This window comes from Furipterus horrens, unplaced genomic scaffold, assembly GCF_987537825.1.
Source record: "Furipterus horrens unplaced genomic scaffold, mFurHor1.1.pri manual_scaffold_4, whole genome shotgun sequence".
In the NCBI taxonomy this organism is placed as follows: Eukaryota; Metazoa; Chordata; class Mammalia; order Chiroptera; family Furipteridae; genus Furipterus; species Furipterus horrens.
Genome location: NW_028327174.1, coordinates 180,526,937 through 180,543,811, shown reverse-complemented (window position 1 = coordinate 180,543,811; position 16,875 = coordinate 180,526,937). Strand labels below are relative to the sequence as shown.

General features: G+C 35.8%; 1 protein-coding gene across 1 annotated transcript in view; it reads right to left on the bottom strand.

The window, feature by feature from the left end:
• SMC2 (structural maintenance of chromosomes 2) overlaps window positions 1-16,547 on the bottom strand; it is a 48,274-nt gene extending 31,727 nt beyond the window's left edge. The window contains exons 1-13 of the mRNA XM_090274516.1: window positions 16,488-16,547; window positions 14,991-15,216; window positions 14,195-14,344; window positions 12,185-12,307; window positions 10,451-10,489; window positions 7,790-7,900; window positions 7,575-7,619; window positions 5,962-6,195; window positions 5,623-5,772; window positions 3,111-3,344; window positions 1,603-1,762; window positions 1,003-1,120; window positions 260-398 (exon numbers count right to left, since the gene is read on the bottom strand). Of these exons, the coding sequence (XP_090130642.1) occupies window positions 260-398; window positions 1,003-1,120; window positions 1,603-1,762; window positions 3,111-3,344; window positions 5,623-5,772; window positions 5,962-6,195; window positions 7,575-7,619; window positions 7,790-7,900; window positions 10,451-10,489; window positions 12,185-12,307; window positions 14,195-14,344; window positions 14,991-15,216; window positions 16,488-16,513 (1,755 nt within the window). The 5' untranslated portion in view covers window positions 16,514-16,547. The remainder of the gene's footprint in view (window positions 1-259; window positions 399-1,002; window positions 1,121-1,602; window positions 1,763-3,110; window positions 3,345-5,622; window positions 5,773-5,961; window positions 6,196-7,574; window positions 7,620-7,789; window positions 7,901-10,450; window positions 10,490-12,184; window positions 12,308-14,194; window positions 14,345-14,990; window positions 15,217-16,487) is intronic.
• Between the last annotated feature and the right edge of the window lie 328 nt (window positions 16,548-16,875).

Genomic DNA, 16,875 nt, shown 5'->3' with positions numbered 1-16,875 from the left:
CCTAAACAATTCAAAGTCTAAGATTGATAATATGCATTTTGGATTCCTGAGTAAGCATGAGACTTTCTCTGAAATATAGCTAATCAAATAAAATAACAACCAATAATACAGTAAAAACATCATTAACTGAAGAGTTTTACCTTGTAAAGATAAGCAACCTTGAGAGAAGCTTAAAACATCAAGTACTCAAATCTTCTGGCAGCACATGAATTTCAAGCTGAACAGCAATTATAAGTTTACTTTATTAAAATAAATTTACCTCTGTGTCTACTACAACATTGTAAAGTCGTTCCCCAGCCACCAGTTCTAAAGCTGTGGTTACAGAAGCATCTTTCACGCTAATCAAAGAAGCTACAAGTCCTTTCACACAATTTCTGTTCCAGTTCTTCTCTGGATCCCTAAAATGGAAGTTACAAAAATTAATGTTAGATTAAAAAATAAATAAATAGAAAAAGCTGTGTGTAAATTAATTCTCAAGAGCTCTTTCTGACAACATATTAAATTGAAAGCAGAAGACTCATAGTTTCAACAAAGCAAAAAATTTTAAATGTCCCAGATGACTACCCAGCTATTGCTTTTAAATTGATCAACAGCTCTTTTAGTATCAAAAAACTTTGACTTTCTAATCTTTGTAATACATGTGTTACCACAGCATTCCATAAAAAAATCCCATGTAGGAAATCAAACTGTAAAATGTTAATGTAGCTATTTAACATCAATGATAGAAAAACTTTAAAGAACTCTGGACTGAGATTAAATTCCCCTCATTTTGATTTTAAGATTGGTGGCAATAACAGCCTTTAAATTTCACAAGAAAGAATTTCTCTGTCCACATTTGAAATATTTCAATAAACATTTAAGGAAAAAATACCAATTAAGATAAAGCAGTTCACAATAATTTTCATACAAAATGTTAATGTTCACGAAATTTCAATTTTCCTATTGTCTTCCAGCCGAAATAAAAATGTACCTTTGTTAAAATTCAAGATTTAAGACTCCTACCTGTAGGCAAATTGAAGATTGGGAAATCTGGCCAAGAGAGCTTCATATGTTTCTTTCAATCTACTGATATCTCGGGATAGCTGCCTTCGCTTTTCCAGAAGGCTTTCCTCCTTGTTTTCTAAATAATCATAAGTAAATTAAAACCAAGTTTTAAAAATTAAAGTATTGTACTATCTGAAGGAAAATATTAGTAACTTATATTTCCAAAACATTTCCAGAAGCAAAATACAAATTTCTGGTAAGTATTAAGTAAAAACCATGCTTAACATTCAAATTTCTATCAAGTGTCAAGGAGACATTTCCGACAAATAACTTCCATTCCAAAAAACAACACGTGAATTGAATGCTTACTAATATAAAAATGTACAAATGACATTTTTGAGTTTTCGAGTGACACTTCAGACTGATGAAGCAGGAAATTCTGAATAGTGAGTTTTCAAAAATTCAAAGCACTATTTTATAGATATTTTTGTGACTATATTTACAAAATTTCTTATACCAGTACCCAATTTTCCTACTTGCCATTTCTTGTATTTAAGTTTGTTTCTACCAACAATCACAACCTCCTGATGATCTAATAGCATGTTTTTAAAGGCAAACCTTCATAATTTAGTTTTTTCATTTCAGCTTCAAGTTTTTCTTTCAGTTTCTTCACAGCTTCTAAAGCTTCTTGGTCCTTCCTGTAGCCACCATCCATCTTCTTAACTTCAGCTTGTTTAGTCTTTAATTCTTGCTGGGCATGTTTCAACTTCATCTGAGCCTGCAAAGAAAAATGTAACAGACTACCTGAGGCAGATGCTGCTAAATGATTGATTAAATGGTCACAGATTCAGACTGGTTTAAGACAATGAGCCTTAGGAATGTAATTTTCTCGGAGTAAAAACTAATATATGCTTAACATAAATCATCAAATAATTTGCAATTTAAGTCCATATTTTAATATTTAAAAAGTATGTCATTACCGAGTCCAAAATTATATCAAAGAATACTTGTCATTAGCTGGTTAAATTAAAAATACAATAGAAATCCTAAATTTAGTTCTCTTCCTTTCCACTTAGATTGTACTTGTGTATATTTGTGAGTGTTGTCTAACAGTGGAGAAGCTGTATTGAGCAATGAGCAATAACATTACATAAAAAAGGTAAGTTAAACTTGACAGTAATTTAAATGCAAGGAGTCTGATATTTAAATCCTACTTTATGTAATTGAGCACTATTCCTTAAAACCATGAACTAGTATTCTAAGTCTATATGGGTATACATATTCTCCCTCATAAACTGAATAGTAATGGACTTTTCCAAATATAAAATAAGTTTGCAGAAAAAATGAGAGGACTTTAAAGCTCTTCTGCTGTTGAGTTTTTAAAATTTTTTTGTGACCATCATTGATGAATGAAAAAGTGGCAAATATGAAATAGAAAACCTTGAACAGGATTAATACACAAACACACATCTGTGTGTATTTTTAGAACCTAGTCCTCCATTAAAAAAGGACTAAAGTGTGTATATATTTTTTCTTCCTGCCATCAAAATTTTTGTATTCACAGAATTTTAAGTTGCACAACTATCTAAACAAATTTGAAAGCCATTCTAATAGACTGACAAGCCTTTGAAGATTATGAAATCAGAGTAGGAAAACCAAAGAATAGAATGGGGGTAAATGGGAGGTAGACAGTTCCAAAACCAAGGTTTTAAGAACTAGATATAATCAGCACAGAAATGGAGAGGACGCTTTTCTTTTTCTGTTAAAGCTTAGTACTTCAAGTTTATGATGTCAATAAATATAGCAAAAAATAAAAATAAAAATAAATTGACTAACCTCCAATATTTCATACATTGCTGGAAACAGAATAAAGCATTTATTGCACTAACAATTTCAATTAACCTATAAAAAGGTAGTTTAGGTTTTAAACTATCATCAATACTTAGCAATCAACATATTTGAATTTCATTGCATTAGATGCTGTAGAGTGGCAGAATAAAGTAAACAAGTTCCTTGACATTGATTTGATTATTTTTTAACATGTTGTAACAACCGCCAGAGCATAAATGTGAAGCATTGTTTCAAAAAACAAAAAAAGTCATCACATAATACACGTCTACATTTACCTGTTTGGCCTCTGTCTGGGCTTTACTTATGTCATTTTTACAGGCCATCATTTGACCAGCGAGAGTGGCCTCTGCTCCGTCTTCATTGCTAGACAGGCCGGCGGAGACTGCGTTGAAGTGCTGCTGTGCTGCAGCCAAAGCCTCGGCGTCTTTAGCGCTTGCTTCTTGAAAGGTGCTCAGTCCATCTGTTATCTTTTTAACCTCTTTTTCCTTTGCTGCTAAAGTTTTAGAATCCTTTAGGAAGTAAAGGGTTCAGATTGGAAAATATTATATTTTAGGAAAAACATCCATTTTCTTATACACATGTACACTTATCAAATTTCATAGCAATTTGAAGTGAGCATGGTAACAAGAAAAACAATTTAACCATTATTCTAAATACTTTATTCCCATTTTGAAATTCGCCCTCTCTGCTTTTAGGCTAAAAGTACTTCTTGTCGTCCTGGAAATACAGTAGTCCCTTCTCTATATTGCGGTTCACTTATCGTGGCCTCACTGTATCGCGGGATTTTTTGCTATATCGCGGGATTATGCGGTACTGTATATGTATGTTGTTAAAGTTACGTGGGTTTAAGAGTGTAGAATATGTTTAAGAACATAAGTAGTGTTTATGAAAGTGTGGGAAAGGTTAATAAGGGAGTGGGAAAGGTTAATAAGGGACTGGGAATGGTTTATAAGTGTGTGGGAAGGGTTTATAAAGCCTTAAAATATATATAAATACTACAATAAATGTAAGGTTCCTACTTCGCAGATTTTCACCTATCGTGGGGCGGGGATGGGGGTTAGAATGTAATACCCACGATAAATGAGGGAATACTGTACATGAAACTAAAAAATTTTTTGCAGCAAGGGAAACCATCAATAAAATGGAAAGACAACTTACTTAATGAAAGAACATATTAACTAATGATACACTGGATCATATGATAAGGAGTAAATATCTAAAATTTATAAAGAACTCATACAATTCAATACCAAAATCATAAATGATCCAATTACAAAATAGGCATAGGGACATGAACAGACATTTCTCCAAAGAGGACACACAGATGGCCAATAGACATATGAATAATACTCAATGTCACTAATAATCAGAGAAATGTAAATTAAAACTGCAATGAGATATCACCTCATACCTGTTAGAATGGCTATCGTCAATTAATCAACACACAAGTGTTAGCAAGGATGTGGAAGAAAGGGAACCCTTATGCACTGTTGGCAGCACTGTAAATTTGTGCAGCCACTATGAAAAACATTATATAGGGACCTAAAAATATTAAAACTAGAACTATCATATGACCCAGCAACCCACTGCTGTGCATTTATTCAAAGAAATTCAAAACACAAAATTGAAAAGATAAGCACCCCTACGTTCACTGCAGCATTATTTACTTTAGCCAAGATATGGGCAACCTAACTTTCCCTTGATAGACAAATGGATAAAGATGATGCAGTACATATAAACAATGGAGTATTACTCAGCCATAAAAAAGAATGAGATCTTGCCATTTGCTACAACATGAATGGATCTAGAGGGGAGTATGCTAAGTAAAGTAAGTCAGACAAAGACAAATACCATATGGTTTCACTTCTATGTGGGATATAAACAAACAAAAATCAGAAACAGATTCATAGTTGCCAGATGGGATGGGGTTTTGGAACATGTAAAAAAGGTGAAGATTAAGTACAAATGGCAGTTATAAAAATAGTTGCAGGGATGTAAAGCAAAGCATAGAGAATATGCCAATAATACTGTAATAACTGTATTGTGTCAGATGGGCACAAGACTTAGAGTTGAATACTTTGTAAGTTATATAAATCTCTAATCACCATGCTTTACCTAAGACAAATGCAATATTTTGTCAATTTTAATAAAAAAAATTACAAATAGTCCAGTTAAAACAAAAAATGTCCCATTTTTGCTCAACCAGCTCCAGTGGTTTCCTATGTCACTGGATATATAGGTCCATGTCCTTCACAGTGCCTTATAAAACTACATGTGAACCTACATCCCATTACCTTTCTGCATTCCTCTAGTTAGTGCTAACCAACCACACTCATGTCCTTGCTTTTCAAATACCATAGGCCCTGGGGAACTTCTTGTTCTTCTGTGTGGACCATCTTTCCCCACAGCCTCCCAATTTACCTAGGTGATTCTCTGACCCCCTTTGCGTCTCTAAGAAATATTACCCTCTCACTGAGATGTTCAATGGCTATCAAACATAAAAGCCCAAAACTGCAATCTTCTCTCATATACTCCTAATCCTCTCCCCTCCTTTATTTTGTCTACATCACTTATTACTACACAACATGCTATGTATGTCATTTATTTTCTTTATTACCATTTTCACTAGAATGAAGACCCACAGGAATTTTGTCCATGTATGTCATTTTGTCCTTTGCTATATACCCAGCCCAAATAAGTACGCTTAGTCCCTAACAGGCACTCAATAAATATTAACAGAACGGTTACATGTTTACTAGTGAAATTAAATTAAGCTTATTTGCTTACCTCAATCATATTTTTTTCCAGCTCTTTGCGTTTGTTCTCTTCACTTGTCAGATTTTTCTTTTTGAGATCAAAGGCACTTTGAGCTTTAGTATTAACTCGCTGAGCTTCTGCAAAAGCATCTTCTAAAGATCGAAGTATACCTCCAATTTCCTGTAATCAAATGTACCCAATGCAATCAACATACTTAAAATTTGTTCATGTCATCATTTCCTTATATGACTTCAATATAAATTATTTATTTTTAAAAGATTAGATTGACAATGCCCAGTGAATTTTAGTTACTATATATAACTTAGTATTTGTTCACAGTACGTTATACATCTTACATGTATGTCTGACCTTATCTTTTCTTTTTTCCAACTCTTCTATTTCATGATTAAGTACTTTTATTTTTTTATCATTCTCAGATAATTCCTCTTGAAGCTTTAGAATTTTTTCCTGCATTTCTTTTAACTCCTCAGCTGAACGTTCTTTGGTATTTTCAGCCAGCAAAAACTGATAAGCAATATATAAACGACTCAAGTGTTCAATTTCCCTCATTACTTTTTGATACTCCAAATAGGAAGATCTTTCCTAAAAGAGAAATCATCACATAAGCATAATTCAAAATTTGTATTTTTAAAGAAATTTGAAAAGAATAAAACTACAGCGATCTGTATAAAATTTCCCATTACATAATATTTTTTCTTAGACTAAGTGATCATAGATAATAAATTTTAGAAAATTGAAATAACATCAGAACTCTGGCTTTTTTAGATAGCATTACACCAACTCTAGTGACTCCTAGGAGGCTTTCTCCTAATCCATAATCAGGCAGTTGGGATTAACTCATAAATGAAGACACAGGTTCACAAAGACTGGGGTCATAAGAAGTCTATAAATATAACTTACACAACTACCAATGATACACTATTAAATGAATTTTGTAATAGTCTAGTCATCCCGCTTCACTCATGAGAGATTGGTTCGAGGACCCCCTGTGGATACCCAAATCTGCAGATGTTCGAGTACCTTATATAAAATGGCATAGCACAAAGCATACGTATTGCCAAAATGCCTACCCAACATTCATTCATGTAACTATTTACAAGCATTTACTCAAACAATACTAAACCCAATTCCCATAAGGACCCGCTGGGGCACACAAAGTAACAATTAAAATTCCTAATGTCTAGATAAATAAACAAGTTCAGAGTGGTTAAACGACCTCTCCATGTTGTCAGATTCAGAAAGACTTTGGCAAAATCAGATAAGAAAACTAGGTTTAAACTGTGATCTAGTGTTTTCTACTAAATCATGAATACAAAAAGAGGTACATTCAAGATCACAATTTTTCATTTTTTCTAATAATACTTATGGTACTATATGGAGTCAGAAGACAGTTTTGAGAAGTATCAAATTTTAATGAGAATTTAATAAATTCCTAAATGTATAATTTTAAAAATAATGTGCTATAAATGTATTCCTTCCCTGAAACATGGATTATGACAACAGAAGCTACAAAAAGTAGAAAACTTAATTATGTTTTAGTATCTTTCATTTACTCAAATGCCTTGAAAGCAGTAATTGTAGTGATAGCCCCTCGTATTCTGGAAGTTATTCATTCTACCAACAAGCCTTACTAAGACAGCTGTGTCTTAAGAAATGTTGTTCTGTTCAATTTTAATTATCAAAAAAGTTAAAATTAAAAAATCTAGATTTCTCTTCAACAAAGCATTAAAATCTGGCATATCATTATCTGAGATTATCCAAAATCATTATGACTTAAGAGATATAAAGTACATGTCCTCTATGAAAAGAAGACTAAGTACTGGGTACTACCCTCCCTTTATCTCATTCCAGAAAATAATTCCTAAGATGTGGTACACATTTCATCCCTAAGTATATGATCCTGGATACATCACCAGCTGTGAGAGATTCTAGCTGGCTGTCCTCACATGTATAGTATATACCTCTTTTAATTTTTGAATGGTTGGAGTAATTTCTTCTTCAAGTATCTGAAAAATAAAAGAAAAATCAAAATTTTCAGCATGTAAACTTTCATTTAATAATTTAAAAGGAGAAGTAGGATGAAAGACTGGAAAACTGAACCAAGGATAGGGGGGAGGTGGGAATTTCCCTCTGCAGAACAAAGAAACTAAATGAGAAGTAATATAAATTTAATTACCGTCTTAATTTCTTTTAGCTTAGCCTCCTTTTTCTCTATAGTTTTCTGGGCAGCTATTTTTTTGTATTCATACATCCTGGTTCCAGCTGCTTCTTCTATCATGGACAAAATCTAGAAAGACAATTATATTAATGTTTTTAAAAACCTAAGATAATAATCTTATTGGAATTTGAAGCCAGTATTGAAGCCAGTAATTCCTCATTCTCTCTTCCCTCAGATATAAGTCTAAAAAAAGTAAAGGCTAGCATCATTCAGCTTTCATTTTGGAAGTTTTCACTTAAACTTGTCCCAAGTAAGACCAGCCACTCTGTGCCTGCAAGGATGAAGCACGGCATCCCATCTGCATCCCAACTGTGGCATATGCTTCAAGACCTTGGGCAAGTAACTTAATTTCCTCTGTGCCTGTTTTTCCATCCACAGAGTACTGATAATATTTCACAGCATTGTTGAGAATTCAACAAAATAATTTATGTGAAAGGCACTCTGAAAAAAGCAAATATTAATCAATTATAATTGTATAAGAAGGGCAATTTTCCTACCACTCTGTTTTCAGAAACTTCTACTCATGACCAATTCCTATCTCAAGAGAATCACTTTGATTTCTATATATTTGGCAGTTTTCAAATTAGAAGTTTATCAAGATGTTATCTAAAGAAAATAAGCATGCCCAACATTCAAACTAGATAGATATTATTATCAGTCTTCTTTTTAGCTCTTTTCAATAACTAAAGAGCCTATGTTCTCTTCCAAGCACTCAGTCCTTCATACCAACTCTTCTTAAGGGGAACGCAAGAGAAAATTAAGCCATAACACCCTAAGTATTCTATTGTATGTAATAAATTAATTTCACTCAAATCTTCTTCTGTAGGATTTTTCTATAGGGTTGAACTCTGACATGAAATACTGGTTGAGAAAGGCTGCTTTATATGGTCAAAATTTCTTTTAATATTGGCCACATAAAAATCCTAGAAGAAGGCATAGGCAGTAAGCTCCCTGACACCCATCCTAGCAATGATTTTTGGATTTGACAACACAAATGCAACGAAAGCAAAAATTAACAAGTGGGACTACATCAAACAAACAAAACCCAAAAACTTCTGCATGGCAAAAGAAACCATTAACAGGTATATAAAGACAACCTACAGAATAGAAGAAAATATTTTTAAATCATGTATCTGATAAGGGGTTAATATTCAAAAATATAAAGAGCTCAATAGGGAAAAAAATCCAATTCAAAAACAGGTTTAAAATGTGACTACACATTTTTTCCACAAGAGACATATACATGGCCAACAGGTACATGAAAAGGTGCGCAACATAACTAGTCATCAGGAAAATGCAAATCACAACCACAATGAGATATATTCTCACACCTGTTAGGGCAGCTATTACCAGAAGAGGACAAGAAAAAAGAAGTACTAGCAAGGATGTAAAGAAAGGGGAAAACTTGTGTGTCGTTGGTGAGGTTGTAAATTGAGGCTGCAACTATGGAAAAACATAGTTTGGAAATACCTCAAAAAATTAAAAATAGAACTACCATATGATTCAGCAATTCCATTTCTGGGTATTTAGCCAAAAGACAAACACTAAATTGAAATGATATCTGCACCCCTATGTTCAATGCAGCACTATTTATAATAGCCAAGACACAGAAAGAGCGGAAATGTCCACTTCTGCTAAAGAAAATGAGGTATGCAGGCATATCTCACTTTACTGCACTCTGCTTTACTGCACTTCACAGGTTTGTTTTTTACAAATTGAAGGCAAGACCCTTCACTGGCAAAAAAGATTATAATTCGTTTTATTGCAGTGGTATGGAACTTATCCTGCAATATCTCTGAGGTATGCCTGTTTATATATGTGAAGGAATGTAATACAGTCGTTTAAAGAAAAAAAAAAAGGAAATCCTGCTGTCTGTGACAAAGTGGATGGACCTTGAGCTTGAGGGCATAATGCTAAAAAATATAAATCAGACAGAGAAAGACAAATACTGTATAATCTCATATTCTCAAGAAGAAAACAAAACCGAATGCATAAAGAGAACAGATTGGTAGTTGCCAGAGGTGGGGGACTGCAGGAGGGTAAAATAATGAGTTAAAAGGTATAAACTTTCAGCTGTAACATAAATAAACCATGAGGACATAATGTACAGCATGGTGACTATAGTTAATAATACTGTATTTGAAAGTTGCTAAGAGAATATATTTTGGAAGTCCTCATAGCAAGAAAAAAAATTGTGACTGTGGTGATGTTAACTTGACTTATTTGGGCGATCATTTGGGCAATCATACATATAATGAATCTTTATATTGTACATCTGAAACTAATGTGTCAACTACATTTCAATTAATACAATAATTTTTAAAGATCTGCTTAACAATGTCTCATGTCTTTTTTTATACATTTTAGTTTAATCCTTAGAGCAGACCTGAGGTTAGAATTATTGACTCCAATTTATGGATAACAAAACTAAAGCTCAGATAGTTATGTTATAAAATAAAATATTGGGCAGATATTTTTTAAAAAAAACTACTTTCTTTACTAATCATTTGTAAATAAATGTCCCTAAGAATAATGGAAGAAAGTATGTTAAAAATTATCTAGACTACTAAAACAATATCTATTATTACTATTTTTACTGTCAATAAGTAGTTCTCTTACCTCTGGAGGTTTCATATTCAAAACTTTTGTGATTCGGCCCTGAAAATAAAATGGCAAATTTACCATAATGATAACAAATTAAATGCATATATGTTTAGCTGCACCGAAGCTACAATATCCTAATACATCAATCTTTTGGAAGTTCTTTCTTCTACACACATGAAAAGATGTTTCTTTTGAGACTGAAGGTATATTATAATTTTAGAATTTTGCTATTCACTTACATACCAGTGATACAAATTACAGAAGTTATTAAATGATACAAAATTAACTCAAAGTTAATAGTAATGATGTAGTAGTCTCCCAATTCCAAAAGATAGCTATTATCAATAAATTTTAGCATAATTACTGAACATTTCTTGACTTTTCTAAATGACAGCCCTACAAGATAACTTCTAGAAATAGACTGTATACTTCTAGGACTTAAATTGAGTAGTAAAATGTTTTCTTTAAATGCCAGAAAATCATCAAAATCATTCAGTGCCCCCGAAAGACAAATAAACCCTCCTGTCCCCCCACAAAAGATGCTATCTAACTCTCAAAGAATATTGCTTAAGATTTAGTTTTATTTGAAAAGTAAATTTTCTGTTTTGAGGCTGCCATGTAGTAAAAATAATTTTATCTTGGTTCCATCAGGATCCTGCCACTGACCTTGCCATAAGTCTCTCGGAGGATAGCTGGATGGGTCAAGTGAGATAATGTAAGGGCAAGATAACATTAGTTATTTTTTATTTGAAGGAAAGTATTTAAAATTTAATATATGCTGTCTGTCCAGAAAGTATCCAGCCATGTTCTATGAAAAATGGGCATTCATTGACGATACAAGAAGCAAGAAACATTATACATGGGACAATGATGCCTTGGTCCCCTTCAAAGTAGGCACTTCGGGACCTCACAGAGTTCTCCCAATCGTCATCAGATGCCCCGTTGTATTTTCCTGAATCTTAATTGATGGTCTGAAATCTCTTCCCTTTCAAAGGTGATTTTAGTTTTGGGAAAAGCCAGAAGTCACAAGGCACCAAATATGGGCTGTCTGGGGCCTGAGTCCACCTGTGTGATTTGATGTTTCACCAAAAAACTCTGCACGAGACATGATGCATAAGCAAAGCACACTAGCCTTGTCTTGATGAAGCTGCCAATCACCAGTCACCCATAGCTAAGACCTTCTGAATCATCAAAATAGTTCACAAGGAGTAATGTTCAAGCTTAATGCAAAATCTGATGCAGATTCATTGCTCTACGTTTTTAATGTGATGGCTACACAGTGCACATGCTCACTCAACGGCGATAACTGCCTCCACCGACTAATAGTGATGTCATTATACACGCATGCACATTCCAGTCTACTTTCCTTGGCTGCCAGGTTACATTGATGTCATGCAAACCATTCTCGTTATATAAACAACGGTAGGACTTTTTGTGGACAGACCTCATATATCTGAAATATATATTAAATCCAATATTTTAAGAGGATATACTATGACAACATTAAAAATAATTTTTTAAATAGTAAGCATGTATTGTTCTTATAGTAAGTAACAAAATCAGTCAAGGAAAGTTAGTCTAGATGTTCTTCAAAATTCAAATGTATACAGATAACTAACCCCCATTTCTTAACAGATGCCCAAACACCAGCATAATAGTAAATAAAAAAAGTCCTCCTATTGCAATAACTTAAACAATAAAAGCTGTCAAAACCATTAAGAACGATAGAAAAGGATCACAAACAAATACCTGCATGATGAGAAAGTGAGGGTTGTTAACGTTAAGTCCAACAGAACAAAAGAGATCCTGTACTCTGGTATTATTTGCATTTACTCCATTGATTAAATATTTATTTCTGCCACCAATAACCACCTAAAAAGGGAAGTATTTTAAAGATATAAACACATACATCTTCGTTAAGATCATAAATTCCCAAGCATATTATCTTACATTTGTGAGGAAATGTGCCATGGTTAAGAAGAATAGGAGACTCAGGACAACTGACTTCTAATCTGGGGACTTGAACTGGTCATGTAACCACGCACAAGACTTCTAATGTCACTGGACTGGGTCTCTAAGGTCACTTCTAGGTTTTTTTCCAAGTATGTGTAAAACATATCTTCTATCCTTGATCACCGTCTTTCTGCAATTTTTCTGCACTCAGAGGTTAACCCCTTTTCCTCCACCTTTCATTCCCAAAGAAACAGGTCAAATACTAAAAACTAAAGATAAGCAGTTTGATATCAGTCCTTGACAAGAGTCTAAAAGACACTGATAAAGATATGACTTGTGAATACTTGAAAGAAATAGTAGTATGAAACTTCAGCATGGATTCATTAAGAACAAGTTGTATCAGACACCAGCCTACTATACTCTACAATAGCACTTATACTGTCATTTAGTGGATATAACTGTCACTCATATTTTGAAGTCCTTAAAGACAAGATCTGTTTCTCATTCTTTTTTCTACCTGTATTTCCCAGAGCATTCAAGAATGCCCAACATACATCAAGCACTTAATAAATATTGAATAAGTGTTAATTTATTAGGTTGATAGAACATATATTCATATATTTGAACAAAAGAACTAGTATATTCATGAATAATTTGATAAAGTGTTTGTAACAAAATCTTGATGAAGATACAGACACAACGGAGCCCTTGAGAACAGAGAATTTAGGAAGATTAGCAGCAGACTTACTGAAGATTCCTAAGGAGTGCTTATTTGATGGATGCTTAATGACACAGAACAGGATGCTGTCCCAGCCTAGTCAATGCTGTTTTTACCAAAGGCTTTCATTAGAATAGAGAGGGGCAGCTATAACTTACATATACTAAGATGGAGAATAAATGGAAGTTAAAATTTTAAAAAAATGAAACTTTGACAAACTAAAAACATTGACTGTAATAAGAAAAAATATTTTAAGGGACAAATGTAAGGTCCTGCATTAGTTTCAAAAACCTGTTTACGTACAGAAATGGCAGTAACATAGCTAATAGCACACATGGAAAAAAATCAGCGCAATTTTAAGTCAGATATGAATTCATAAGGTATTATTAACTCTCCAATGTCATATTGAGAAAAATAGAAGTAGACTACCTAAAATGAAATTTTCTTTAATCTTGACCTCACTAGAATAATTCTAGTACAAGCAATTTGAGGTGTCATAGAAAAAAAAAAGATAACGAATTGGAGCAAATTTGTATTCATAATGTGATCAAAAAAGGAACTAGAAAACAACTAAATATCAATTTAAAGACCTAGAGAGATAAAGCTTAGAAAACCTTTAGGCTTACAGAACACTTAAATTTGACATATGGAATAAAGTAGATTTGCTCTTGGTGCTCTCAAGAGAAGCAGAATTAATGTGTAAAACTTGAAGACAGCACTCCGGCTCAAATTATAGAAAACCTTTCTAATTAGACCTGTCCAAAACCAGAATGGGTTACTTAAAGGAGAGCAAGATCCCAAGTACTGTTATATGTTCCAGTACAGAGAGGATTCAACTATGGTTCAAGGCTGACGCATGGCTGAGTGCTTACAACGAATAATGACTTTTCAAATCCCTTTCAGTCCTCATGATAAATGGTAAAATTTGCATGATCAGAATTTTAACATAAGGAAGATATTCTTCTTAAAGAATCTAGTCAGTACTCGATGCATAGATTGCTCATAAACTTTGTCCAGCAAAGTCTTATCTCCAAAAAACATAGCAGACTTACAAATACTTCGGTATCCAAATATTTAATACCACTCACCTGCCTTGTTACTGTAATTTCATCATGAACTTCAAATCCTAAAGGACTTTGCTTTTTGTCGGAATTGTCAAAGGTGATTGAGACTGAAGCTTTAGTAATACCAGCCTGCCCATTTTTGTAAACTAAATCTTGTAAATTAGAAGCCCGAACCTAAAATAAAAAAATAAAAAATTATCAGTCACAAAACCCCATACTGCACAACAGGGCACTGCAAGTGGGTCTCCTGCTGGTGGAAAACTGTCCATGTGGTGTTACCCGTCGAACAGCCAGGGACAGGCAGATGCACTCACACAGGCAAGGTAAATGGGCAACAGCCTGAAATGAATGCCTTTTTCCAGAGGGCTTTTACAACCTTGAATCGAACAGTTTTTCACGAATTTCTTAACAAAAGTTCATTCAGATTTAAGGGTATACGGCGTCTAAGAATTTCACTATTCATCCAATCCCATTAGCAGATCCCAAAAAGGCATTAAAACATTTTTTGGGGTGGGGGGGGGGCGGGCGGGGAGGGCACAGAACACAGACTCTGGAATGAGACTGCCTTCAGGTAAGAATGCCGGAGTTTGAGTGTTGCTCCAAATGTCCGAACAGGATGAACCTTATGCAACCCACCTAAGTTTCTATTTTCTTACTTTAAAAATGGAGTCATAATCCCTACCGTTAAAGGACTGCAGTGAGGGATAATACACACAAAGTAAAAATATGCAAATGTTGGCAATAGTTTCTGACTTCAATGAGGATTAAAGTAAGGTTCTCCAAAGTTAAACTCCCATAAGTCAGAAAGTTTACACTTTACCTGCGACAGGTTGGAGATGCCCAGCAAAAAGCAGATGGAGTCCAGAATGTTGGATTTCCCACTGCCATTTAGGCCAGTGATAGCGTTAAAGAGGGGGTCAAAGCCATTGACCTCGGTCCTCTGCGCATAGGACTTGAATCCTTCAAGCACGATTGACTTAATATGCATTTTCACTAACGTGGACAGGTAAACCTTGGCTGGGAACTGACTAGGCCACAAAGCAGTTCTGCACAAAACAGAAATAACACAGAAGTGGAACGTAAACCTGGAATCATACAGAGTGAGTTAAAAAGACTAAAGCGTAAGAATGACAGCTCAATAGAAACAAAACAGCTACTTGCCAAGCAAGCCAAGAGACTTTCTTTGATGTCAAGATATCTTTCTTTGTCCAACTTATAAACATACAAGAGTCAGTCGTTACCTGGAAGTTAATTAAACCATTAATTTAACCTGGAAGTCAACTACTTACTTTTCCAGGCGTTTCTTCTACCGCTACAACACCCCAGCTTACAGACTACTGATTATTTCACAAGCCGTTTCCTTTGCCCATAGAGTCCTCGCCGATACTGACATGACTCCCTCTCCGTCACCACGGCGTCTTTGCCCACCCGTCTCCTTACGGGAGCCTTTCCTGACTTCTCTAATATGAGAGAGCACCTCTATCCGTGCCCCTACACTACTTTCTTTTTCTTTCACTGAACTTAGAGATGGCGCTAAACAGTATTTATGTATTCGTCTATCTTCTCCTACATCCCCCCGAGTCTGCCCAAACAGGGCCGGACTGGAGCGCGTGCGGGGCTGCAGGACGGGGTGGCATAAGTATTTAAATACACGAATCCCATATAGTGTCAGGCCTCCCGTTTTCACTCAGGCTGTTCCCTCGCCCCACCAGGCCTTCATGTCAACACGTCCCCGCCCTAATCCACGGCTGGATAAGAACTAGCCATTTTGCCAAAAACCCTTTCGGGTTAATTTTAACCTAAGGTCCCTCGCTGCTATTAGCCCTCCTCGCCACCCCGCAGCCCCAACCTTCAGCCGGGGCCGCCAGGCTGGGCCCTCGCGTCCACGCTCACGCACCGCCTCACCGCAGCGTCCGGCCGCCCGGGCTTGAGACTCCCCTATACGTTCTTTTCAGTCACAAAAGCAGAAAGCGGGCCAAGCTGGCCCGGCTTCGGGCGCTACAGACCAAACCCCACCATGGTAACTACAACACCCGCTCCCGGCTCAGCATCCCTGCCGGAAATATTTATACCTTTGAATTTCGGCGCGAGTGAAGGACCCCACCACTGCTGCCTAGTTCATTGACTGGTGCCTAGGGAATGCCTGACTTAGGGGGTTCCATTTTTCTCTTCCATCGAACAATTAAACTGATAAGGTGATAGGAAAGAGGATCGCGACAATGCCAGCTCCTGGGATGCGAAGGCTCGGGCCTGCGGACTAAAGGAGCAGATGGCATATGTTGAGGTCGGCGTCCGGCACACCTCGGGCAGCCCTCACCTCGGCCTCGGGGCCTCGCACTTCATTGACTCCGCCCAGACTCTGGCACAGACAGCCCGCGGGCCGCGTCCTGGAGTCTCCGCCTTCTCGCAGGCCTGGCGGTTTCGACGATGCAGCCAGCTGTCCTCTCAGTGCTCCGGCGGCCGGGAGGCTAAGTGCCTCAGTCTCCCCGGGTTGGCTCGGATTCCTGAAAAAAAAAAAAAAAAAAAGGAAGTACGTAGTACTTTGTTGGGGCTGAGCAGGCGCCGTCCTTCCGACGACTCCGGGTCGCGTTCTGGCTCCGCCCCTCGCCGACTTCAAATCCTGGCGGCCTTTTCATCTCGAGTTTCCGGTCCGGACCCGAGGGCTCTACTCTTTACCTGGATCCCGGCGAAGTTGTGTGGGCGGG